The sequence below is a fragment of the Protopterus annectens genome, chromosome 1.part0, assembly GCF_019279795.1.
Source record: "Protopterus annectens isolate FY-2018-M chromosome 1.part0, PAN1.0, whole genome shotgun sequence".
Lineage (NCBI taxonomy): Eukaryota > Metazoa > Chordata > Ceratodontiformes > Protopteridae > Protopterus > Protopterus annectens.
Genome location: NC_056725.1, coordinates 576598560 through 576625794, shown reverse-complemented (window position 1 = coordinate 576625794; position 27235 = coordinate 576598560). Strand labels below are relative to the sequence as shown.

Sequence of the window (27235 nt, the reverse complement as noted above, 5' to 3'; positions counted from 1 at the left end):
AGGTAAGCACTGCACCACATACTACAGATTATAGTGGCCAAGCACAGGTTCCTGTTAAAGTTAGCAACCTTTAACGAAATGCCCATTTTCCACTAAGAACAATGCAGCAACAGATATCTCCTCTCCCCAACTCCCCAGTCACTCTGGGGCTTCCAACATACCTGACACTAGGAAAGGAAAGGGAAGACTGTCAGGAAATAAGCAAAGCGGACATTACTGCTAGAACTCTGCATTACACCAACAAGGCCTACTTTATTGTTAAAACCACTGTATCACATTCAATAGGAAAAGGGTGGCTGTAAAATAAATGTATTCCAAGCAGCATACACATACATGTATAGCACAGATAAATGAATATACATTCCTTTTTTCTAATATCTAAAGCTGAAGAGAAGCACACATAAGAAACAGACAGATGAAAATGACATGTTTGAATAGAAGGTATTTTTGAGTACTCATCACTTCAATAAAGTTAAAAAAACAAGACAGTCCATGCGTAATCTAGTCCATTCTGTAGGCAAAAAAAGACAAGACTGTTACAATTCTTGCTAAACGATTCCAAATATAAATTATCATTTGAAAAGTGTACAAATAATTAACATTTTCCGAAAGTCAATGCAAGTATAATTTGACAGCACAAGCTCATGCTGTACATTGTCAATATACTTTGCAAAGTAGGAGCCCTTCTTGTACTCATTTTGTCTCTCTCTTTCAAAGCCTCGCTCTCTTTTATTTATAATTTTTCCTTTTTTTCCTCTCTTTCCCCTTTTAGGTTCCTTTTCCACAGGTCCAGAGATACCACGGGCAGCCCACTCTTGTGCCTCACAGGTCAGGGACTGATCACCAGCTTCCTCTGGTCGCCTGATAATATGTCTTTACAGGGTCAAGGTGGTGGCTCTGGTTCTGTGGGAACCCTGGTGCTGTGCAGCCTGTAAAGTAACAAACAGAATGAGGTTCAAGAGCAGGCTGAAGACACAGTTAAGTGAGGGGTGGAGAGACACCCTCCAACAATGCAGCACCTCCTTCAGTGGGTTACAGACTTACTGACCTGGCTGCATCTGTCCACTGAGTCTCCGGAAGCCTTCATCCACAAGTCACTGTGGTCCCCCACTACAAGTCCATCAGCCAGTGGAAATATTTGAGGTCCTCTGGACAGAGGCGAGACCTGTTCTACCACCTCTACCACCTCTCCCTCCACTTGTCTCGAGTCCCCCAGTAATGTAAACCTACAACAGTGTTTCTGTCTGTGTTGTCTGTCTTTTATGCTATGTGCTTTCCTTAATGCTTCCCTAATCCTCTCTCATATACCCTCTTCCTGTCTTCCATCCCCAACTTTCTGGTTATAAAAAAAAAAATGAAAAATTGGGGTCTATCCTCACCAAAATGAGTATCCCTACTTTGCCACCCACCTCAGCACAACCCTCCTGATGTCCTACATTTGTATACACTTTGTCTTTTCTCTACCCCCATTTTTAGCTGTCCTGTCTTCTCCTTTGCAACTTACAAAGACACAGTCAGGGTGCCCACATAAGGACATCAATGCATTCAATACATAACACCGTATATCTTTAACTTCATGTCTAAATAGCGGTACAGGGTGCTGCTTTCCTTAATTGAGCATCATTAACATATATTAACTTTTGTAAGTTCGTGCTCACCTCTCAATTCTGAAAACAGCTGGAAGTAATAGTTACTTTACATTCCAAGTTGTTAAATTCTCATACAACCCGGCCACTTCTACTCAAGTTTAAGAACTTGCAGACAAAGCATGTGGGTGTGTCTGTGCAGCCCTTCACTTGTGTAGGTATATTTGTATAAACATAGGACAATGGCGACACTCCTCATTTGGCCATGCACATATATGAAGAGACGCTGTGAATACCACCCTTAACCTCAATCTCTTAACCACCTTAACTGTTGTACAAATTAATAGGAATTTTTAGCTTTATCCCCAAAAAATGTGGATTTATAAAAACTTACACCAATACATTCTCTTTCAAGTACTACAGACATACATCTTTTGTAAAGACTAATATTAGTATTTGAGACAGGAAAAATCTGGTCCATTAATCTAAAGAGAATTCTCCATCAAATAAAAACAAAATATCAACTATCTCCATTACACAGTTTTGCGACTTTTGCATGAATTACACTACAGATTGTATGCAACATGATGCTTAATATTTGTACATAATGCTTTCATATCAAATTATGTCAAATACATTTAATTGTTCAAGTGTTTATTTCACTAGTCTAAGGTTCTTAACACAAGACTGTACAATTTTAGCAGAAGTTTTGAAGTATTTGTCTTGAGATATACAGGTAGGTTTCTTTCCATCCTTTGTCAGTTTTGAGGAGTCAATAAAACACAAGTATAGCTAGACAATATTATGTTAACTACTTCTTTCAACTTTCAGTTTTTATACTTTTAGAACTGCCGTTTTGTAATAAAATTTCATAACAAATCTATTTTTTGTCTCTAGGATTCACCAATAACATTTCATAATTATTGGCATATAAAATTTGTAAACAATTATTACAGAAGCTTTCTGTGTGCTAGGTACAATATTACCTCCCTTAGTTACCACATGTCTGCTTTATTTAACTCACCATTGTCTGCCTCTCATGCTTATTACTTTATAATGAACATTTTTTGTAACCTAATCTTTAAATGAGGAAAACTCCTGGATAACCACAAGAACCAAAAAAAAACAGAGCAGAGGCATTACAAAACTGTTTTTAAATGTGATGTAGAGAATGTACATTTTATTCTGAAGAAGTTTGGTTACGAAAGCGTGGATTAAACGTTTTTATTACGCTAACATCGTGTGGCTCTCACTCTGTTCTTCTGCATCCTCCAATCTGTTTTTTTAATCTTTAAATGATCTGTTAACATATGAAATAATTTTATTCTGAAACATCTATTTAATCTTCTAATTTACTTCCCTGGACTTTCTCCTATATTCACTTAGTTTCTATATTCTGACTGTCACTACCCCATACCATTATCAGAATCATTACTGAAGTCCTATAACACTCAAACATACTTCCCTTATTTTTCTATCAGGTTCACTCTGTCCTTCACTGATCATGCAGAACAAAAAATTGCATATTACTAAAAAAAGTCTGACTAGCGGAATTTTACATAAATTCTGTACCTGGTTTTGGGACAATGTTTTTGATGTTTGAGTGGAGACATTGAGAGGTATCAGGAAAATTGCCATCTAATAATTACTAAAACAAACACAGACAACAAAGTGAATTCACTTGTGTTGATTTGACAGAAACAAGAAGGTGTCTTAATGAACGACTCAAAGAGCAAGTTCTAGGTTTCCTGTATTAAAGCCATGAGCAGTGTCATAATATACACCAGTAGTTAAGCAGTTGTCTGTTGTAATAATGAAAAAAATAGTTGCTGCAAAGGAAGGTATGCCTGCACTTGTCTTGAAAGAGACCATTCGATCTGTACAATCACAACCTGTGTTGGATACTCCTGTAAAGGCAGTGTTAAGTTTTACGACGACTTAGGGCAGTAGCTGATCCTTCTATCTAGAACAGTATAGCAGGCATACTGCTACTACAACAGGATATTTTTACAACAGGATATTTTATCTGCTATTTTTAGTGTCAACAAGAACCCGACCATGCAAAAATCTATTAAAGTTTAAAAATGTGTAATACATAAAGGTACTTTCATTTTAATTGGCAAAAAAGACAAGATCATCAATACTAATTTTTTAAACAGTGATGCTAATACAGCATACAAGTGAAAGCAAATTATAGTGATCCATATAAACTTCAAGTCGTACCCTAATGAAGGCCTGAAGTTTCACTTTGTCATTCAGTAAGTCCACATGCTGTTTTCACCAACACCTGAAGTAGTTGGCAAATGAAGGCCTTGATTGGCATGTTTATAACAAAGGGACATAGGGACTCTGTATGCTGTTCAGTCATTTCTTCTAGAATGCAAATGTGAGCAATTTCCTACGATGTTTGCATGGAGGAATGTACAGCACATGCAATGGGGGAAAACAAAAAAAAGAAGGTAAAGTAGGTTTGGCCTTATGTACCCTGGCAAAAAGTGCTGACACAGGTCACAGCAAGATGAGAGCTACAAAACATGACTAAGGGGGAAAAAAATCTGGGTTGGAATAACTGCTCCTCACAAATGAAGCCCTAAATATACTCATTCATGGTAAATACAAGCATGAACCTGAAGACATGCTGAACAAGAACGTGTGGGACAGAGCAGGTGCCTGCTCTTCATAAGGTTAAGAAAAAAGTGGTTAACAGCAATTTTCTCTGTAGATGTTCTGATAATCAGATTCTTCTATAACAGACTAGACAGTAGTTAATTCTACTGCCAGAGTAAGAAACTGAAGAAGCTCAAACATATGGAAAGACTGGCAACTTTGAAGTAATGACCCCAGCTTAACTGCAACCTTCCATGATGGCATTCTAGGCCTTCATCCAGTCTTTCATTTCAGTCAAAAGCCAACTCTATCAAATGCCATTTTGCTATAGAAAACTGTATTACCCTTTTTATTTATATTCAGATTCCTTTATCCTGTCCTGAACTTGAAGACCTTCTAAATGCCTTGTGTTGTACAACGTTCATTACTACTGCCACCTACATATATGCACTGAAGATTTATCATCCTTTTACTCTCAGAGATGAATAAAAAGCAAGTCCCGATTCTCAGAAACATTTGCCACCATAAATATTGTGCAGGCTACTTAATCATGGTCACTGGTAGAAATAAACACAAGTCTGTTCCATTTGCTTTAAAGAACAGAGTGGGCATTCCTTCTCTGTACTTGCTACTTCTTGCAACTCAAGCACACATGCAGCATCAGATCAGGTGCACGAAAAAAAAAAAAGTCTCCATCAGGTTCATTATCAGCAGTGATTAGCATTGTTTTCTTACTTTCCTTTCTGCGTACAATGTGTTTCAAATGAATTTGTCCATTTTTTGTGCAAATGCAACAAAATGCATACTAAAGTTTTCTGCATTCAGTCTAACCACTCCTTGTGACTGTCTCAGGGTATGTTATTTGCACAATCAACAAATATCCCCCCCAGGACTTCCCCAACGTTTTAGTGTCTTTAAACGCACATTACTCCATCACCTCTGGCAATTTTTGTAAAATCCAGGATTTCAACATTTCCAGTTCTGCTTTGTGGAGTTCATGATCAAGATCTGGAAAACTATGAAATGAACATGGCACACCCAGTGCTTTTAGTTCTTTGTTGGTCTCCTCACCCCACTGATGCAGAATAAGGTCATCGGATTCTCCATGGCACTGAAATAATTCAGGCAGAGGGCCAGAATATTCCCGCAGCACCTACAGAAATCACAAAAGTTAAAAATTATATTTAATGTCGGTTCATTTATTTATTTGTTTGTTTTACAAATCATTATTTGTGTAAAAGCTAAATGCTAAACCTACATACATTTTCAGAATGCAACCACCTCTACAAGCATTTTAAACGTATTCAAAAATATTCTAAACAACGCTCTGGCAAAAAAAAAAAAAAAAAAAAAAAAAATTATATATATATATATATATATATATACCCCATTAAATTTAAACAAACATTTGATTTAAGCAAGACACCAACTCCACTGAAATACACAGTAACCCAACACAAAATTTAATTTACAGCTTTTACCTCAGATCTTTCTGATTATACCTACTTCAGGGTACTGCAACTGCCAAGTGTGAGATAGCTGCTTCAAAACATATGCATGCAAATACAGAATGGGACTATCCAATAAAAAAGTATATTAGGTGAAACAAATGTTCTCAGTATTGGACCAGCTGACCCCTTCTACATGTTCTAGTGTGTAGTCTACTCCCTCAAAGATGGACACGGATGGTGTAAAAGAAAATCCCCTATCCACATGGCAGGCAGTCGTCAGTAAAGTCTCTCCAACATTCAGTCAAATTAAAGTAACTAATACAGTATGCATACATTTTCACTAACCAGATACGAAGACCAGATGGCATTCTCAAAAGGGCTTTTAAACATGTTTCAGCACTCACCAGGTGGCATTCTCAAAAGGGCTTTTAAACATGTTTCAGCACTCACCAGGCTCTACAGACTTCAAGCCATCTCCCCCAGCAAAACATGACAACTACTACTAACCTATGGCCCAAAGGGAAGAGTACTGTTGTCATTTCATTATTTATGCTTTGCTTCCCAGATTGACCTAACTGTATGGATGACCACTTCCAGTGGAGAACTGGAGAAAAAAACTTGAACAAATAGGCAGCCACAACAGCAAGGTATAGAAACACAGATGGTGAGCATAATTATGTAGCAATTAACAACCATTTACAGTAATCCATTGCATCATGTTAAAAGCACAGTGCATATCGTCAGTCCTGAAATAAAACCACACTGACAGGCACATGAACAAAAGCACTGAAAAGGACAGCCATGACAGTGCAACATTAAAAGTCAAGCAACTTTTTTCCAGTGACAGATTCCATAAGAGATAAACAGTACAAACTAATGCTTTTGATGCCAGAGGGAATTTGTTTAGAAGGAGTGAAAATAACTAGAAAAAAAGAGTAGCTCTAGGCAGAGAACAACCTCTACTCTGTTTTTACCATGTTACCATTAGAACATCTGAGAGTTTTAATGGACTTGTATTATTCCAAAGTTTGGTTCAATTAAGGAACAGCTGGGGTATAAAATCGGGATTTAAGTTTGTTTCCGAATGACAGGCAATTTAAAACCTTTGTTCAACAGTAGTGTGGCTTATGGAATGAGTGATCAACAAACCTAGTGCATGTTTCATATATTTGTTCCAGTTTATAAGACTTTTAAGTTGATAAATCAGTGTACAGAATGTAACCATGAAACAGAAAATACCATGTCTAACATAAAATTCACCAAGATGGTAAAACAGCTTTGGATCGTATATAATGTAGCCAACATCTACTTCTGCTTTAGCTGCTCATTCAAGTCTAAAGCATTATTCATAGATACTCCAAGGTGTTTTACAACAATGGTGCTTTCCAGCAAATTTCCATTGATAGCACTGATGGACAAGACTAAACAGTATGAAGACTAGCTGAACTTACTACAAAATACGCTAGTATTACTTAATGTTTGTGATGCACTGACATGTAAATCCAGCTTGTATTTTACTTCATGCAGCAGTACAAGGACTCAGCCTTGTAAATTAATGTTGCATTTTCTGCATAATGCAGGGCAAAAAAAAAAACACAGTTGGAAGGGATTTACATATATGTTGAAAAGAAATGGTGCTATTACTGAACTCTGTGGAATAATTCTCCTGACAGAGAACCTATCAAAGGTTGGTACTAGGCTATCAGCCCTAGGGCCTATACAAGCCTAGCCATAACAATTCCCTGGCTATTTCTTCCCACACTATTTACTTCCCTGGACCCCTGTCCCCGGGGTGAATTTCCTTTCTCCCATCCAATCGTCAAGGTTCCTTTTGAAGAGGACCAAAGAGGCACTCTGCTTGACATGTACGGGCAATCTATTCCAGAGTCTGGGGAGTCTCTGGGTCAGGAACCTATCCCTCCAGCATGTTTTGTTTATTGTGATGACAAGGTTTAGATCCCTGGAGCATGTGGCTCTGAGGGATTGGGATTTCTTTAAGTGTAGCGTGTCCAACAGCTCTGGGTTTGACATGGCCTTGTATGTTAAGCAAAGATCACCTCTGAGGAGACGATATGCGACAGAGTATAGCTGGAGTATTTTGAGGCGGTCAGCGTATTGCATCTGCTTTAGGCCTGTGATTCTTTTAGTGAGGTATTTCTGCGGCCTTTCCAGTTGTTGCAGATGTCTTGAGAGGTACATACCAAATGGGGCGTTGTATTCTATAATGGGTCTAATGAGGGATGAGTACAGTGGGACAACAACCTCCTTTTTTCTGGATGAAAAGCCCTTAGTGATGAGGTGTACCACATAGAAGGATTTCCTGACTTCTTTAGCCTATTTTCCTGCAGCTCTAGTCCTGTAAAACAAGAATGGCTGCCTGTCCAGAACACATGACTCATGACAACAAATGCCTTGAACATGTCAAGGAAGAAGGCAGCCACTACTTGTTCATTATTTTCAAATGTGTTTTGGAGCCTCTGCCTTACAATAAAGAGTTTGTGTGGTTCAGCCTTGTTGGTGGTCCTTAGTACTACCTTGTTCGTAGTTTTTATTTTCAAACATGTAATCTGCCACAGACAGAGGTTCTGTATTACCATTATAGTCCTTTATAAGTTTGTGTTGTGAATGTTAATTATTTCAGTAATTCAGCAACCTGTGATGGACAACACCTTCCAGCATCTTTGCCATCGAAGATATTACAGCTATGGGTCTATAACTGCTAGCATTCACTGATGTTCCATCCCTATGTAGTAAAATAAAGTGAAACTTAAGGATGGAATTTTACCCTTCCCAAAGTTACTTTTGACCAGATGTGTCACAAGAACAACCAGGGAAAAAGCTGGCAGCCTGAAAAATTTAGGAGGAACGTAACTGGATTGGATACAGAAATCTCTTAACTGTAAAACACATGGCTTCCTTCAAGATGTACAGTGGATATAAAAAAAGTGTACACACCCCTGTAAAAATGCCAGGAGTTTGTGTTATAAAAAATTAGACCACAATAAATCATTTCAAAACCTTTTCCACCTTTAATGTAACCTATCACCTGTACAATTCAATTGAAAAACAAACAAATCTGTTAATAGGCTGGTTGCACAAATGTGCACACCCTTAAACTAATACTTTGTTGAAGCACCTTTTGATTTAATTACAGCATTCAGTCTCCTTGGGTAGGAGTCTATCAGCATGGCACATGTTGTCTTGGCAATAATTTGCCCACTCTTCCTTGCAAAAGCGCTCCATATCTGTCAGGTTGCAATGGCATCTCTTGTGCACAGCCCTCTTCAGGTCACCCCACAGATTTTCTGTTGAATTTAGGTCTGGTCTCTGGCTGGAGCATTCCAAACTTTTAATTTTCTTCTGGTGAAGCCAGTCTTTTGTTAATTTGGATCTATGCTTGGGGTCATTGTTGTGATGAAAGGTGAAATTCCTCTTCATCTTCAGCTTTCTAGCAGACGCCTGAAGGTAATGGGGCAAAAGTGATTGGTATTTGGAACTGTTCATAATTCCCTCCACCTTGACTAAAGCCCCAGTTCCAGCTGAAGAAAAGCAACCCCAAAGCATGATACTGCCACCACCATGCTTCACCGTGGGGATGGTGTTCTTTTAGTGATGCGAAGTGTTGTTTTTGCACCAAACGTACCTTTTGGAGTTGTAGCCAAAAAGTTCAAAGTTGGACTCATCAGACCATAACACATTTTCCCACATGCTTTTGGGAGACTTGATGTATTGTTTTGCAAATTTTAGCCGGGCCTGGATGCTCTTCTATGTAAGAAAAAACTTCTGTCTTGCAGCCCTGCCCCATAGTCCAGACATATGGAGAATACAGGAGATTGTTGTCACATGTAGTACACAACCAGTACTTGCCAGAAATTCATGCAGCGCCTTCAGTGTTGCTGTACGTCTCTTGACAGCCTCCCTGACCAATTTTCGCCTTGTTGTTTCATCAATTTTGGAGGGACATCCAGTTCTTTGCAATGTCACTGTTGTCTCATACTTTCTCCATTTTTTGATGACTGTCTTCACTGTGTTCCATGACATATACAATTGTGTGGAAAATTTTTTATACCCTTCTCCTGACTGACACCATTCAACAATGAGATCCTTTTGATGCTTTGTAAGCTCTCTATGAACCATGTTTTTTGCTGTAGGCAACTGAGTAAATGTCAGGGAAATCCTACTAGGACAGCTGAACTTTATTTGGGGTTAATCAGAGTCTCTAACCGATGGCAGGTGTGTACACAAGAAGACTGAATGCTGTAATTAAATCAAAAGGTGCTTCAACAAAGTATTAGTTTAAGAGTGGGCACACTTATGCAACCAGCATATTGTACGTTTTTTATTTTTTCCCCTAACAGATTTGTTTGTTTTTCAATTGAATTGTACAGGTTATAGGTCACATTAAAGGTGGGAAAAGTTTTGAAATGATTTGTGGTCTCATATTTTTACCTCACAAAAACCTGGCATTTTAACAGGGGTGTGTACACTTTTTATATCCACTGTATTAAAATCCTCAAAGCTCCCAAGAACAAGTTCTAAAGGTGCAAAGACCAAGAATACTGTCTTATGGGGCCAGATAACGTACCAAGCTGCCTACCGATCAGCCTGTAACAAACGTGCCTAATCCCCTACAGAAGCTAATGAAATCACCTCAAAACAGGCTTCATGTCAGATGAAAGCAACAGCCATTTCTTTGCACAAAGGTGGGGATTCAGTAGACGCATGTAATTATACACCCATAAGCCTGATCGGTCCCATCTGTAAGGCAGCAGAAAGGACCATTATGGAATTAATAACTAAAGATATAGGTAATCTACACACTCTCGATTCAACCCAGTTCAGATATGTCAAGGGCATGTTCTGTCAACTTAACCTGAATGACTTCTTCAAAGAAGTTATTAAAGCAATGGCCGAGGGCAAAATAGTGCACATCACATATATAGACCTTCAAAGGCTTTCAACAACATCCATACTAAGGTATCGTAGATAACTTTCCCAGCTAAATGTCAATCCCTAGCCATCTCAATGGATAGCAAACTCTTTCACAAACAAAACAAAAGAAGTTAAGGTGGGCCTCTCTACTCCTCCAAAAGACCTGTCAGTAGAGGTGTACCCGAGAGTCCAGTCCTTGGGCCACTCCTCTTTGGTATTTATTTCTCAGAGGTCAAAGCCAATGTTAAGGGTACATGCCAGACCAGGTCTGCAGATGACTCAAGCTTAGTGCCATCATAAATGCTCCAGAGGACAACAAGATCTTCCAACAGGGCCTTCCCCAAACATACAGCTGGTGTCCAAACCATGCACTAAAACTAAATGCCAAGAAGTGCATAATATTAGCCTTTGGCAAGCATGACTCTTGTATCATATTGACAACACACTCCTGAAAACTGATCCCACAGTTTGACATCTGGGAAACTATGTCGACAGTGAACTGTCTTTTGAGCACTTTAGATTAATGTGTGTATATATATCTTTAAGAAGCTATCCAAGGGCTTGCACACATGTATAAATACTGAGAAAGTGCAAGCTAGACTGCCATTTTGTAGTAAGCAGTTGAGATGTAAGCATGTATGTATGTAAGGTCTACCTGTTAACTAGTTCATTCGTATTTAAATGAAGCTGCTATCCATCCTGATGTGTTTCTATGTATTAAAGCATCTAAACGAAAACCCCAGCCTTCTTGTCATATGTGTTAGAGATGAACGAGTGACAATCACCATGTATTTACTATTGAAAAGAAGCCCTTTTTCACTGCACAGCTCTAAAAGGTGTTGGGCCCAGCTCCAGCGAATGTAATCATTTAACCATACACTGGCACTTGTGCACTTGCGTATAACACCCCTTCTATCAGATAAAGTCTTGCCCCTTTTCTCAGTATCATGGCATTCTTTGCCATATGTAGACAGCTTCAATAGGCCCTTTTCTATCAGACCCAAATCCAATGGTATCATTATAACCGGTCAAGGGATATCAATCTGTTTTGGAAAACAGGCAGAACATGTTGGAGCGATAGGTATACGTATCACATAGAATACTATTTGTATGGAACACTCTCCCAACTGCACACAAAACAAAGTTCTTCTTTTACTCTATTCAAATGTAATTTGGAAAAAATGGATGAGTGACAGCATATTTGTCTATGGTTTCGCACCCTGTCCCTCATGGATAAGGGAAACATGTAAATGTCCTACCATATCCTTGTTCAGCCAGTCTCTGATTCATACACAAAGTAAAAGCATTAGAGCCCACCAAGAGAATGAAAACTTAGGCTTCTTAAGATCCTCACAGATCAATAGCCTGGTAAGTACCTATATGATCTTACGAAGCTCTTTGCCATATTCATCTTCCTGCTAAAATAACTAGCTAAAGGTTAAGGGTTCAAATGGAGTGGAGATTTTTTTTTAAATGCATGTTAAATACTTTAGCTATATCCTTGTCAGAGGCACTGGAATAAGGAAGGGAGCAGAACTTTTGCCTACATTCACAGGTTGAGGTATACCACTCCAGAAAGGTTTTAAGCTGATTAAGCCACTTCATTCTTTATTATTTATTTTTAATGCTCTTTAAATAACTTGGAAACTCATGCAAGTCATCGCTGACAACTTGCAACAATCAGCCCAGATTGTGCCCTCTGAAAGCATTAGCATTTTAATCAGATTATCATCTGTGAGGGTAGGTTTTACAGCGGAAGATTTGCTGGGAGGCAGACTATCTAGAATATCCTGAAGTGTTTTTATGAATTTCCAAGGATGGATGTCAAATCAATTCCAACATCATCTGGCTGACATGATTATGTTTACTTAACCTTTAGGTGTCTGTGATTTGTAAGCACTTTCTCTTGAACTCAAACTGGAAAAGGAGAATGGTTAGCAATTATGGCATCATCAGAAATGCCATTACAGGAAACAGCAGAAGGAAGATAAAGTGTCAGTCAGAATATTTTCCCTCACAATATTGTCAACTCTAATGAGAACCAAGAACAAATGAAAGACTAGAAAACTGTAACAAGAGGCGCTTCTGAGAGTTATAGTCCATACTAACAATTAGAAACTAGACTTACGATTCTATGCTCCCTATCACCAGTTTTAAAGATTCATTACTGCCCAAAAGTACACAGACCAAGCAGGCTACAGTTTTAGAGGACTTTTTGAATACTTATCAGATTTATCCTGTCTGAACATTTTAATAAACATAGAGACTGGACTCATTGTTCACAATATGTACTTTAAGCTATGTCCTGGTATTAGCTATATCCTGATAATGAAGCTCAGAGAAGATCTTGAATTATACACCACTGCCAGGGGTGTATCAAGCAACTTCCATTTTGTACTCACAAGTTCGTAGTACTACACCCCCACCTTGAGCACCTATCACTTAAAAATGGACACATCTCTCAAAATGCTGCCCCCCAAGAACTTAATAAATGTAAGGAACATTCTCATCTGTTCCCCCTAAAATTATTAAAGATACTGTTTTTAGATTAGTAATACTGCACCTGTTGTTGAAGGTATTCATGTATACAACCATAGACATATGACCTGAAAAAAGTCATGTTTAGGTGATGCTCAGAAAAAAAAATGAGTATGGCGGGCTGCACCTGTGACCTTTGTCCCATATAGTGCATGGATGGAGACAGAATTCTGAGACCATTACTACTCACAAAGAGGATTACTTATGGACGGACAGGCCAGGGGATATCAGGACCTGCTATAGAAAAATGAAAGTTGTGTACTTACCATAACGATACAGCTTGTGTTGTCTGTTTCTTTCTGCTTTCAAACTGTGGGTTATATGAACCAACTCAGATTCAATGCCAGCCTTTTCTCAGAGAGTTTGACTCCTGAGATTCACCTCTCTACCCATAATACACTGCTTTCCCCATTCACCTCAGATCAAGTTTGCCCCTCACACTGATTCAAGAATTTGCAAGAAAAACTTGAGGAGCTTAATAAAGGACCCCTGAAGGCCCAGTCAAACTCAAAGGCAGACCAGTATGCACTACAAGGCAGAGGGAGGCAGGGCAGGAGGAACCAGAGACCATGCAGAAACAGGCCAATTTATTTACAGTTAATAAATAACTTTATTTTTATTTCCAATGTTGTCTTTGTCATCCAGCTTCAACCTATGGCACAGAGTCCCCAGCCATGTATCATGAAAGAACATTTTGCAGAACGGTGGAACCAAAGAGGCCCTGGTCCTCAACTGTACACACATTTTGTAATGGGACACAAAAGTATGTGAGGTAGCTCAAGCATCAGCGGCAAAAATGTCATCAATAGAGGCTATAGAGAAAAAAACAGGACAGGCAGCCACTGCCCTGGTAGAATAGTCTTGTGTGTTGCAGATAAGGGCCTTCCTCTTAAGTTGTACACAAAGGAAATGCAATCAGAAAGCCATTTAGATAGGGCACTTTAAAACACTAGCCTGTCCAGTCTGGCTTTAGAAAAGGAAACAAAAAGTTGCTGTGTTTCTGTTTATTTTTTAAAGACTTTGGTTCTGTCCAAACAAAATCTCAGCTGTCTATGAACATCCAGACAATGCAGCAAATATTCTCCCTTATTACAAAAAGTTGGTAAGAACACAGGGAAATGAATAACCTGGTTCAAAGTAGACTCAGTGACTATCTCGGGGAAAAAAAGGAGGGTTTATTCCTGACAAGTATCCCTATCTTTATGAAAACATTAGATAATGAAAGACAGAGGATAATGCATACAGCTCAGAGACCCATTTCATCCATGTAACAGTTACCAGTACAACCATTTTTTTTAGAACAGCTACTTCAAGGGAATGGTGGTTGAAGGTTTAATAGGAGGGCTATTTAGTACCTGCAGCAGCAATGGCAAATCCCAAATAAGGGACAGGATCTTGAATTGGTGGTCACAACAAGAATGTATCCTCCAAGAAAGCTTTAGAGATCTTTAGGGCTGCTACAGGAGTGTTTATCCATGCCAGTGTGAAAATTGGAAATAGCAGAAAGCTGAACCTTTATAGTAGAATAGCTCAGACTGGAGTGAAAGAGAGCAGCAAGGAAATCTAGAATAGCATCAAGTGGGGCTAAAAGGGGTCCAACACCCTTAGATGAAGCCCAAACTATAGGATGTTTCGATTTACTAGCACTGATGCTCAATGTACCATGTAGAAGGTTTCTGCGAAAGGGATAAAATACTGATGACTCTGTCAGAGATCTTGGGATTTCCAGCCATCATGGGAACTAGAAAAAACATGTGTGTAACCTGAAGGTATGCAGTCCGGGCAGAGAAATCCCCACTGGATGATAAATCAACCCCGGAATGGAGTCAAGCAGACAGGGTGGTTGCAAGAGGTTAGGCCACAGGAAGGGGAACCAGACTTGTCAGGGCCAGAAGGGGGCAAATCAAAATTACAGTTGCTCTGCAAAAGGCTGCTTTCTGAAAAAAAAAATTAGTATGATGGGAGTCGGTGGGTAAGTGTGCAGGAGACTGAGGGACGAAGCATGCAGAACAGTGTCCCTCGGGGGGGGACTTGGGATATAAAAACTGCTGCACTTCGTGCTGGATGGGGTGGCAGATAGATTGTATCAAGGTGTACACAGCATTGGAAAATCCAAGCTGCTACGTCTGGATTCTGGCACCACAAATGGGGAAGGATGCACCTGCTTAAACTGTCCACCAAGATGCTGGACTTCCCTGGGATGTGTGTTGAGATCAGAAACCAATGAAAGAATTTGCCCACTGCCACACCCTCATGGCTGCTCAACAGTTCTTCCTTGCTGGTTTAGGTACCAAACCACAGACATATTCTCTGTCTGAATGAAGATCACACCATTGGGGAGAAGGTCCTGAAACACTATGAAGACCACTCATCTCCAAGGCACTGATGTGGAGATTGGCTTCAGAGGACAACCACATTCCTTGGGCCATCTTCCCTTTTAAATGCCCTCCCTACCACGGAACAGAGGCATCCACAGTGACAGCGGCCTGAGGCTGGGGAAGAATGAAGGGCTACCCAAAGGCAAGAAGGGGTTCCAACCACTATCTTAATTGCACCTGGAAACTGCTTGTTACAGCAACAAGGAAATTCATGGAATGTTACAGCAACAAGGAAATTCATGGGATGTGTTAAGTATGACCACTGAGCTATTAATGTCCACTGCAGGATCCTCATTTACCATACAAGCTGATAGTGCCATTTGTCTCAAGAGCCTCAGAATCATGGAGGCCTGGGAGTTTCAGAGATAAAAGTAGATGAGACGCTTGTGCTCGAGGAGACATTAACTTGCAGACTGGAAGTTTTGCTGTCTGAAAAAACGTATCCAAATAGCAGCCTATGTCTAACATTTGGACTGGCTCTAAAGTGGATGTTTCCTAGTTCACGGTGATCCCCAAAGGACAGACACAACTGGAGTAAGGAGTCCTGGGCTTTGACAAGATTTGCTCTTTTGGAGGTGGTAAGGAGCTATTTGTCCATGTACGGGAAGACCTGGAACTCCTGCAGCCTGAACCAGGCTGCCACAAATGCCATGCATTTGGTAAACACCCCAGGGGCTGTGGAGAGACCAAAGGGCAGAGCTCTGAACCGATAATGACTGACTCCCTGCCAAAAGCACAAAAATCTCCTGGACTACCTTACAGTCTTTATATGAAGGCAAGGAATCCCAGAGATCTACTGAGCACATCTAGTCATCCTTCCTCAACAAAGGCAGAATGGACTACACCATAACCATCCATAACTTGATCTGCCTGATATAATGGTTCAGTTTTCATAGATCCAAAACTGGTGTTAGTTCCTTGTTCTTTGACACACAAAAAATATGCAATAGCCCCCAGATCCTCATTGGTCTGGTGGGACCTCTTGGGTAACTCGACTGGCCAGCAACTTTTGAATGTTGTTAGATAAATCTCTTCTCTGACAGGGTGGAACATCTGGGAGTGATTTTCCTGTTTCTCACACACAAACAAAAATGGAATTGTATAACCTCTGACTATAACACTCAACACCCATGCTTCTGAGGTGATGTCACCCAAGCTTTTGGGTGGACAGCCAAACGGACCCAGACTGCCTCCAGAGGATGGCATCTAAGCAACCCTTCAGTTAAGCTAAAAAGGCCTCCCAGAGAATGCACTGGATGGCAGATAAGACCCTGAAAACCTAAAGTTTAATGATGGCTTCCTTTTAACGCCTAGCTGACACTTATCTGGGATGAGTTCAGCACCTCCAAACAGCTTCTTCCTTATACCTGGGAAATCCAGGACAAAAGTCTAAAAGAACTGTTCAAGACATCAACAGCTGATGTGCTGATGCAGTGACAACCTATTGCCAAAAGATGCTCATCAATCATACTATTGTTCCTATGATCCACTGTTAGACACCAGCAGTAATGGAAATGGATAGGTTAAAGGCAAGAGTGGGGAGAGGTCTTCAGGACTCGAGTGATGCATACTAAAAATCAGGAAGACTGAAGCTTTGGTAGCTCCTGATGTAAAATCCCTGTTACTGTCAGAGTTTAGCAAAGCCAGTTAGAATGATTTTGATATCAACAGACAGGTGCAGGAAAACCATCTACTGACTACTATTGACTTAAAGAGGAATACTGATGATCAGCAAGGGTGGAGAAGGCAGTCTCTCCTAATAAGCTCCTCTGGATTATGAGAAGCAGCTAACAAGATCCTTACCATATTGGCACTGCTGGAAAACAATACTAAAGCCTTTTGGATACAAACTGTACTCCCAAGTAATTTTGTGTACAGCAGTGAAAGTGGAAACTGTGTTGTTTAGATCCAGGCAACCCTTGTTCTCCAATTCTGGTGTTCTGATGGGCCACTTCCTGTGCAGTCCAGTAAAAAAAACACCATCCCATTCGGAAAAGGCTGGGTAGATCATCTGGTGTTTGATGCATTCTGTATCATGTTTTGTATGTTCAGTTTGCCCCAGATAGAATGCTTAGAACTGTTAGCCAGCTGATGCAAACACCTGATGATGGAGGGACTCTGAGTCACATTTGTTTGTGAGGTTAGTCCCTAATAGTCCCATTAGGGAACTCCTGGAACTGTTCTCACCCAGCTGATACAAACATCAGGTGTTGGAGGCATTTTGTATGTTTAAGTTTCCTCCAGAGCAGAGTTTTCAATAATGTCCTCACCCAGCTGATGCAGCTTCTGCAAGATGCAATTAGACCCTCTTATGGGAACTGTTGTTAATAAAACAGGATTTCCTCCATTGGTGCAAAAGATACAGACTACTCCAGTAATGGACTACTTGCTTGCTGCCAAGGGCCTGTCCTAAAAAATCTGTCCAGTGTTATATATTCTTCTGCTGGGGACCCATTGCTTCTTTCCAGAGCACTCTTTCACTCAGGAGTTTTTCATCCAATACCAGCAGGAAGAGTTCTGCTTCCCTTTTGTGCGTAAAAATTAATTCTTAGATTTTTGTTTTTTTGGTGAAACTGCCTCTCAAACGCAAACAGCCAGTATGTTCAGTGCAGTTTTCACTTCTTGACAGACACTACTGGTACAAGCAGTCTTTGCTAGCTAGCAAGGAATCAGATCTTCATAACTGCATGTGTCACTAAACCCTACATGACCTTCTATAAATACCAATCCATCCATGACACCCAACATCATATTAGACAATGCTTCAAATCAAAACATGTTGTTTGCTTTCGTTTATCTTCATATGAAAGAGACATGTACGCAAGTTCTTCACAGGAGTACCTGAAAAGATAACTAGTTTTATATAAGTCAGCAAGTCAGTCGAAATGGACTCATGGTGACTCCATGGGTATGCCCCAAAGGGTGCCTGTGACATACTACAGAAGTAGATTGCCAGCTTTTCTTCTGCACAGATACTGCTGCTGCCCAGCTGTGCCCTAACTAGGTTTCAAACCCAGTCTACTAGTTGGTAATTCTGTACCTTAACCTCTGTGCTATTGGTCTGGACAAATATGTAGAATCAAAGCTAATGGGAAAGCATACCCAACACTTTTGATTTAAGTGCAATTTGCAGACTGAGGTGCCAGAAGAGATTTACAATGCTTCATACTGCCTTACTAGTTGTGAAATATTTTCTATTCACATATATCATTTGGCATGAGGTGCCCTTACTGCCTTCTTTAAGTTAGTGCTGTCCATTCCAATTTCAAAAGTGCTAGTGTTGCTGTTTTCTGGTTCAAGGTCATTACAAGACAGACTCCAGTCCAATCCTACCAGTGCTTTATGATATTGTATTTACACAAAGAAGTCTTCTGGACATGCATCTTGGCCTTCCCACCAACCAGGACTAGAAAGACAGGAACGAGAAAGTACAGTTTTGTACCTACCATAAATGTAGATGTTCGAAGATCCACATTGCTGCAGTCCTTACACTTGGGTAGTCCGCTGTCCTCGGTCGGCCCGAATATCAAAGTATAAGGCTGACGTCGGTCAAGGCGCATTAGACTGACATCAGGACGTCAGGGTACAAATGCGCATGACCGACGTCATATCCTCAGTCTTTTCTTGCCCCAGATGTCAGAAGACCCTAACAAGAAAGGTCAAAACCCAAAGACAACAAAACCAACAACCAACCACCCTAGCACTAATAATATGTACAATATATACAATATACACAATATTTACAATCCAACCCACACAACCGCCTCTAACTACAGAGGGAAGGAGGGAGGGTATTGGACGGCAGCAATGTGGATCTTCGAACATCTACATTTATGGTAGGTACAAAACTGTACTATGTTCTTCATCTCACATTGCTGCAGTCCTTACACTTGGGTAGAATCCCAAAGCAGAGGTAAGGGAGGCTGGCACAACTATAAAGAAGCAGGAGCTGCCAAAATGCCCTGTAAAATAGCAGTGGCAAAACCAGCCCTAGATTTAGAGTAAAGTGGAAGGTGATAATGCTTAGAGAAAGTATGCACAGAACTCCAAGTAGCTGCCTCCAAGATATCTTTAGTTGCCACTCCCCTTAAAAAAGCTGTTGAAGTGGCAGTAGCCCTAGTGGAATGAGGCCTAATCCCAGCCGGAACCTCCTTGCCATGATGGGAATAACAGAAAGCAATGCAAAACCCAATCCACTTAGAAATAGTTTGTTTTGACACAGGCTTGCCCTGAGAACTCAAAGCAAAAGAAACAAATAACTGCTGAGACTGCCTGAACCCTTTAGTTCTGCTCAAATAATATCGCAACTGCCTGTGTATATCCAAAGTGTGCAAAATCTTTTCCCCTTTATTTTGGGGTTTGCATAAAAGTAGGCAAATGAATAGTTTGGTTTAAAGACACACTAGAAAACCACCTTAGGCATAAAGGTAGGGTTAGTACGTGAAGATACCCTATCCTTATGGAAAATTAAGAAAGGCTCAACTGCCATAAGGGCCTGCAATTCAGAAACCCTTCTCGCAGAGGTAATGGCTAAAAAAAAGCAGTCTTCCATGATAAATATTTCAACTCAGCAGTAGCTGCAGGCTCAAAAGGTTGTAGAGTGAGTTTCTCCAACACAAAATTGAGATCCCAAGCAGGAGTAGGAGCTCTCCGTGGGGGTCTTATATTCTTTGCCCCTCTAAGGAATTGCTTAAACAAAGGATGAGAAAACAATGGTGGGTCACAATCATAGTGAGCAGAAATTGCTGCAGCATGAATCTTAATAGAAGAGAAGGACAAACCTTTGTCCAGTAACTCAGTAAGATATTGAAGAGCCACACTTAAATTAGGCTTAGAAACATCAATTGCTTTTGCTGCACTCCAAAATAAAAATCTCTTCCATTTATCTGCGTACACTTTCCTTGTACTAGGTCTTCTGGCTTCCAAAATAACATTCAAAATTTGCTGTGGAAGCTGAAACCCTCCAGGGTTTAAAACAGAATATGCCAGGCTGTCAGGTGAAGAGAGTGAAGTTTGACATTGAGTAAATGACTGCTCTCCTGAGTCAGCAGGTGTGGAATCGAAGGTAAAGGCCATGGAGGCTCCCGTACCAGACTTCTCAGTAGTGGGTACCAATGCTGTCGAGGCCAATCTGGAGCTATCAAAATCATCTTTGGCTTGTCCTGTCTGACCTTCAGAAGTACCTTTGGGAGGAGAGGCAGAGGTGGAAAGGCATACACATGAAGATTGCTCCAATTGAATGAGAGAGCATCCACTTTCCAAGCTGTGGGATGAAAACTTTTTGTGCAAAACTTTGGCAGCTGGTAGTTTAGTGGAGAAGCGAACAGATCTATGTCTGGAGTTCCCCATGACACTGTCAATTTCTGAAATACATGAGGATCCAATTTCCACTCGTGGGGATCCATAATTTGTCTGCTCAACACATCTAAGGAGTTCTGTGCTCCCGGCAGAAACCTTGCCTGAAGATTTAGCTGTAAACTGAGAGCAGTCTCCCACAAAATCATTGCTTGCCTGCACAGAGGATAAGAATGTGTTCCCCTTGCTTGTTGATGTACCACATGACAGTTGTGTTGTCTGTTAGAATCAACACCTGCCCTGGAAGAAGTAAATCCTGAAAGCTATTAATGCAAATTGGACTGCTAACATCTCCTTCAGCTTGATATGTAGATGTAGAAGTCTGGCAGTCGACGGGTCTTGTATCCACTTTCCATTTAGATGAGCTCCCCAAGCTTTGTCTGAGGCATCTGTCGTTAGAACCTGACTCGCCTCTGGCCGGGTCACAGAGAGTCCCTTGTTTAGGTGACATTCCTGAGCCCACCACAAAAATTCCTTTTGAATGCAAGGTATTATCTGAATGACAGTGTCCAAATCTTGGCAGTGCTGTGTCCATACATTTTGAGATACCATTGTAGCTTCCTCATATGCAGTTTGGCATTGGGAAGCACCAGAATACAAGATGCCATGAACCCTAAGGCTTGAAGGACTGTCCTTGCAGTCAGCCTGGACTGATGAGACAATTGATGGAAGTAAAGAGAAAGATTCTTTGTTTGTCCAGGGGTCAAAAGGCCATCTGGGATGCTGTATTCTGTCTCACACCCAGAAAGCACATGTCCTGAGAGGGTACTAGGCTGGACTTTATTTCGTTCACAGAATACCCTAGGCATCTTAGCACTGCTATCACATAGTGTAGATGACGAAGAAGCTCCTTTTCCTTGAGCCAGAATCAGACAATCGTCCAAATAAGGATAGATCTGTATTCCTCTTAGTCTGAAGAAAGCTATCACTGGAGCCAGAACCTTCGTGAATACTCTGGGCGCAGTAGATAAGCCAAAGGGCAATGCAGAGAACTGATAATGAGAAGTCCCAGCCCGGAAACGTAGATATTTCCTGCAACTTAGCCTGATAGGAACATGAAGGTAAGCCTCCTTGAGATCCAGAGTCACCATCCAATGGTCTTTGCCCAGCAGAGGTAAAAGCTGTTGTAACGCCAACATTTTGAACTTGGGAATGTCCAGATAAGTGTTGAGGATAGATAAATCCAAAATTGGTCTCCACGTGTTCCCCTTCTTTGGTACTAGGAACAGGCGAGAATAAAATCCTAGGCCCACTTCTGACAGAGGGACCGCTGAATGGCTCCTATTTTGAGTAGCAGAGAAATCTGTTTGTGAGCCTCTATTCTTTGCTGAGGAGGAACGTCTGGCATGCCTTTGAAAGGAGGCAAGGTATGGAAATAAAACCTGTAACCTTGGTGTATGATATCCAATACCCATCTGTCTTGGGTAATTAAACTCCAATTTTCTTTGAAAAGTGCCAACCTTCCTCCCAAAGGTGCTGCTAGTCGAGAAGACTCTGGCAGCCGAAAGGTAGGTCATTGGGTCTGTTTACTTAAAGGACTGACCCCTGCCCTCACCAAGACTGTGCAGGTATGGAATAAAACCTGGAACCCCCTTGGCCCCTTAAGTATGACCACTGAGCTATTAATGTCCACTGCAGGATCCTCATTTACCATACAAGCTGATAGTGCCATTTGTCTCAAGAGCCTCAGAATCATGGAGGCCTGGGAGTTTCAGAGATAAAAGTAGATGAGACGCTTGTGCTCGAGGAGACATTAACTTGCAGACTGGAAGTTTTGCTGTCTGAAAAAACGTATCCAAATAGCAGCCTATGTCTAACATTTGGACTGGCTCTAAAGTGGACGTTTCCTAGTTCACGGTGATCCCCAAAGGACAGACACAACTGGAGTAAGGAGTCCTGGGCTTTGACAAGATTTGCTCTTTTGGAGGTGGTAAGGAGCTATTTGTCCATGTACGGGAAGACCTGGAACTCCTGCAGCCTGAACCAGGCTGCCACAACTGCCATGCATTTGGTAAACACCCCAGGGGCTGTGGAGAGACCAAAGGGCAGAGCTCTGAACCGATAATGACTGACTCCCTGCCAAAAGTACAAAAATCTCCTGAACTACCTTACAGTCTTTATATGAAGGCAAGGAATCCCAAAGATCTACTGAGCACATCTAGTCATCCTTCCTCAACAACGGCAGAATGGACTACACCATAACCATCCATAACTTGATCTGCCTGATATAATGGTTCAGTTTTCATAGATCCAAAACTGGTGTTAGTTCCTTGTTCTTTGACACACAAAAAATATGTAATAGCCCCCAGATCCTCATTGGTCTGGTGGGACCTCTTGGGTAACTCGACTGGCCAGCAACTTTTGAATGTTGTTAGATAAATCTCTTCTCTGACAGGGTGGAACATCTGGGAGTGATTTTCCTGTTTCTCACACACAAACAAAAATGGAATTGTATAACCTCTGACTATAACACTCAACACCCATGCTTCTGAGGTGATGTCACCCAAGCTTTTGGGTGGACAGCCAAACGGACCCAGACTGCCTCCAGAGGATGGCATCTAAGCAACCCTTCAGTTAAGCTAAAAAGGCCTCCCAGAGAATGCACTGGATGGCAGATAAGACCCTGAAAACCTAAAGTTTAATGATGGCTTCCTTTTAAAGCCTAGCTGACACTTATCTGGGATGAGTTCAGCACCTCCAAACAGCTTCTTCCTTATACCTGGGAAATCCAGGACAAAAAGTCTAAAAGAACTGTTCAAGACATCAACAGCTGATGTGCTGATGCAGTGACAACCTATTGCCAAAAGATGCTCATCAATCATACTATTGTTCCTATGATCCACTGTTAGACACCAGCAGTAATGGAAATGGATAGGTTAAAGGCAAGAGTGGGGAGAGGTCTTCAGGACTCGAGTGATGCATACTAAAAATCAGGAAGACTGAAGCTTTGGTAGCTCCTGATGTAAAATCCCTGTTACTGTCAGAGTTTAGCAAAGCCAGTTAGAATGACTTTTGATATCAACAGACAGGTGCAGGAAAACCATCTACTGACTACTATTGACTTAAACAGGAATACTGATGATCAGCAAGGGTGGAGAAGGCAGTCTCTCCTAATAAGCTCCTCTGGATTATGAGAAGCAGCTAACAAGATCCTTACCATATTGGCACTGCTGGAAAACAATACTAAAGCCTTTTGGATACAAACTGTACTCCCAAGTAATTTTGTGTACAGCAGTGAAAGTGGAAACTGTGTTGTTTAGATCCAGGCAACCCTTGTTCTCCAATTCTGGTGTTCTGATGGGCCACTTCCTGTGCAGTCCAGTAAAAAAAACACCATCCCATTCGGAAAAAGGCTGGGTAGATCATCTGGTGTTTGATGCATTCTGTATCATGTTTTGTATGTTCAGTTTGCCCCAGATAGAATGCTTAGAACTGTTAGCCAGCTGATGCAAACACCTGATGATGGAGGGACTCTGAGTCACATTTGTTTGTGAGGTTGGTCCCTAATAGTCCCATTAGGGAACTCCTGGAACTGTTCTCACCCAGCTGATACAAACATCAGGTGTTGGAGGCATTTTGTATGTTTAAGTTTCCTCCAGAGCAGAGTTTTGAATAATGTCCTCACCCAGCTGATGCAGCTTCTGCAAGATGCAATTAGACCCTCTTATGGGAACTGTTGTTAATAAAACAGGATTTCCTCCATTGGTGCAAAAGATAGACTACTCCAGTAATGGACTACTTGCTTGCTGCCAAGGGCCTGTCCTAAAAAATCTGTCCAATGTTATATATTCTTCTGCTGGGGACCCATTGCTTCTTTCCAGAGCACTCTTTCACTCAGGAGTTTTTCATCCAATACCAGCAGGAAGAGTTCTGCTTCCCTTTTGTGCGTAAAATTAATTCTTAGATTTTTGTTTTTGGTGAAACTGCCTCTCAAACGCAAACAGCCAGTATGTTCAGTGCAGTTTTCACTTCTTGACAGACACTACTGGTACAAGCAGTCTTTGCTAGCTAGCAAGGAATCAGATCTTCGTAACTGCATGTGTCACTAAACCCTACATGACCTTCTATAAATACCAATCCATCCATGACACCCAACATCATATTAGACAATGCTTCAAATCAAAACATGTTGTTTGCTTTCGTTTATCTTCATATGAAAGAGACATGTACGCAAGTTCTTCACAGGAGTACCTGAAAAGATAACTAGTTTTATATAAGTCAGCAAGTCAGTCGAAATGGACTCATGGTGACTCCATGGGTATGCCCCAAAGGGTGCCTGTGACATACTACAGAAGTAGATTGCCAGCTTTTCTTCTGCACAGATACTGCTGCTGCCCAGCTGTGCCCTAACTAGGTTTCAAACCCAGTCTACTAGTTGGTAATTCTGTACCTTAACCTCTGTGCTATTGGTCTGGACAAATATGTAGAATCAAAGCTAATGGGAAAGCATACCCAACACTTTTGATTTAAGTGCAATTTGCAGACTGAGGTGCCAGAAGAGATTTACAATGCTTCATACTGCCTTACTAGTTGTGAAATATTTTCTATTCACATATATCATTTGGCATGAGGTGCCCTTACTGCCTTCTTTAAGTTAGTGCTGTCCATTCCAATTTCAAAAGTGCTAGTGTTGCTGTTTTCTGGTTCAAGGTCATTACAAGACAGACTCCAGTCCAATCCTACCAGTGCTTTTTGATATTGTGTTTACACAAAGAAGTCTTCTGGACATGCATCTTGGCCTTCCTACCAACCAGGACTAGAAAGACAGGAACGAGAACAACAAAGTGTGTGTGATATCTCTCTCAATAACAAATGTCAAAAGTGTCTCCTCTTCAAACTTTAACACTTCCCTCCTATGGTGTTGCAGGGAGGGAGAATCCAATGCACTTTATTACCAGCCAGACAGACTTGCATTCACCTAGTGTATTAGTCTTCTCTCATATAAAAAGGTTTTAAATGGAGACAAAAGGTGTCCCAGCTGAGTGGAATAGATGGTTGCCAAGATCTTTACAGCCTTGCACACCTGTGTTTGGCCAAGACAGTATAACATGGCGGAACAGCCTTGTGCCCTGATCAGGTCTTAAAGGCACAGAAGCAAAGTGTGATGTCTGTAAATCTTAAAACTGTATGTTTTTCATCTACCCTGACTGTGGAATTCACACAACTGGATATAATAGTGAAGTCTGATTTTACTACAACTTTCTTCCCCACAAACAGAAAAGTAACTTCTCTATATGCCATTACAGTGGAGTAGGCTGTAAGGACTGATTTAATATAACATCAAAACTGAAGGTAATTGTATTTTATTTATTTTTTGTGAGGGTGGGGAGCTGTTATAATATTCTAGCTTATGGGGGGGTTTTGCCAATAAATAATGGAGTTGAAGTCGGATTGAAACTGGGTTTGAATGGTTGAATTTGAGGGACTGGACCAAAGGACAACCGTGTCACCTGCATCAAGAGTAATAGGAGGGTTAGGGAGATTGGCGGGTAGTTTGCTAATAAAGATAAAAAAAAAACAGTAAGGCGAGTATGGAGCTCTGGGAACTCCTTTGGTAAGGGCTGTTGGAGGTGATCAGGCTGAGTGAATTTTAACTCTGAAATGCCTACTTAGACATCTTAGAACCAGATGATAGTGTTACAGCCAACTTATTTCTTGGAGAGAGTGAAGGAAGTGGTGGTGGTCAATAAGATCAAAAGTTTTCATAAGGTTAATGAAGAGTGCTCCTGAAAGGTTTCCTTTATCACTGTTGAGAAGGATCTCATCTGCGAGTGAGGACAGAGTACTGTTTGATGAATGTGGACAGTTGGTTGTACACTAGTTTTTCAAGTATTTTACCTAAGTGTAGGGTGGGTGGACGTAGGACAGAAGTGGGAGGCATTCTCTGGCTGAGGCTGTTTGGGAAGGAGTTTGACCAAATCAAGTTTCCACACATCTTCATTGTGTTTTGAATTAAGCAGAGGTTACAAATGTTGAAAAGAGGTGTGGTAAGGAAGACTTTGTAAAGTGAGATGAATCAGGGGAGTAGGTTGTCTGCACCAGAGGATGCATCCAAGGGTATGTTTTCTAGTGGGGCTCAAGGTCTTGTGAATGCCTTTCTTACTATGATAAATGGTGGGGGACTGGATGAGTTGGGAGGAGAGGCAGAGTTTGTGGTACCAGGGAGGTGACTGAATTCCTTGAGAAAGTCGGAGGTTGCGAGTTGGCCTTAAGAGGTCTGGATGGTGATAAGGGAGTTGGTAGGATTTGTAGATTTATTTCCTGCCAAAAGTGTTTAGGTTTGCCTAGCAGAAACAGTTTGCATTTGAAATAGTTAGTTTTGTGCCTGCATATAGCTTTCTTAGCTAGGCTAGGTAGACAAGCAAACGCAGTATGATTTCTGGTGAGA

At 40.9% G+C, this 27235-nt stretch overlaps 1 protein-coding gene across 1 annotated transcript in view; it reads right to left on the bottom strand.

The window, feature by feature from the left end:
• Positions 1 to 754: 754 nt before the first annotated feature.
• LYPLAL1 (lysophospholipase like 1) overlaps positions 755 to 27235 on the bottom strand; it is a 210223-nt gene continuing 183742 nt past the window's right edge. Inside the window, exon 5 of the mRNA XM_044061423.1 lies at positions 755 to 5346. Within this exon, the coding sequence (XP_043917358.1) occupies positions 5119 to 5346 (228 nt within the window). The 3' untranslated portion in view covers positions 755 to 5118. The remainder of the gene's footprint in view (positions 5347 to 27235) is intronic.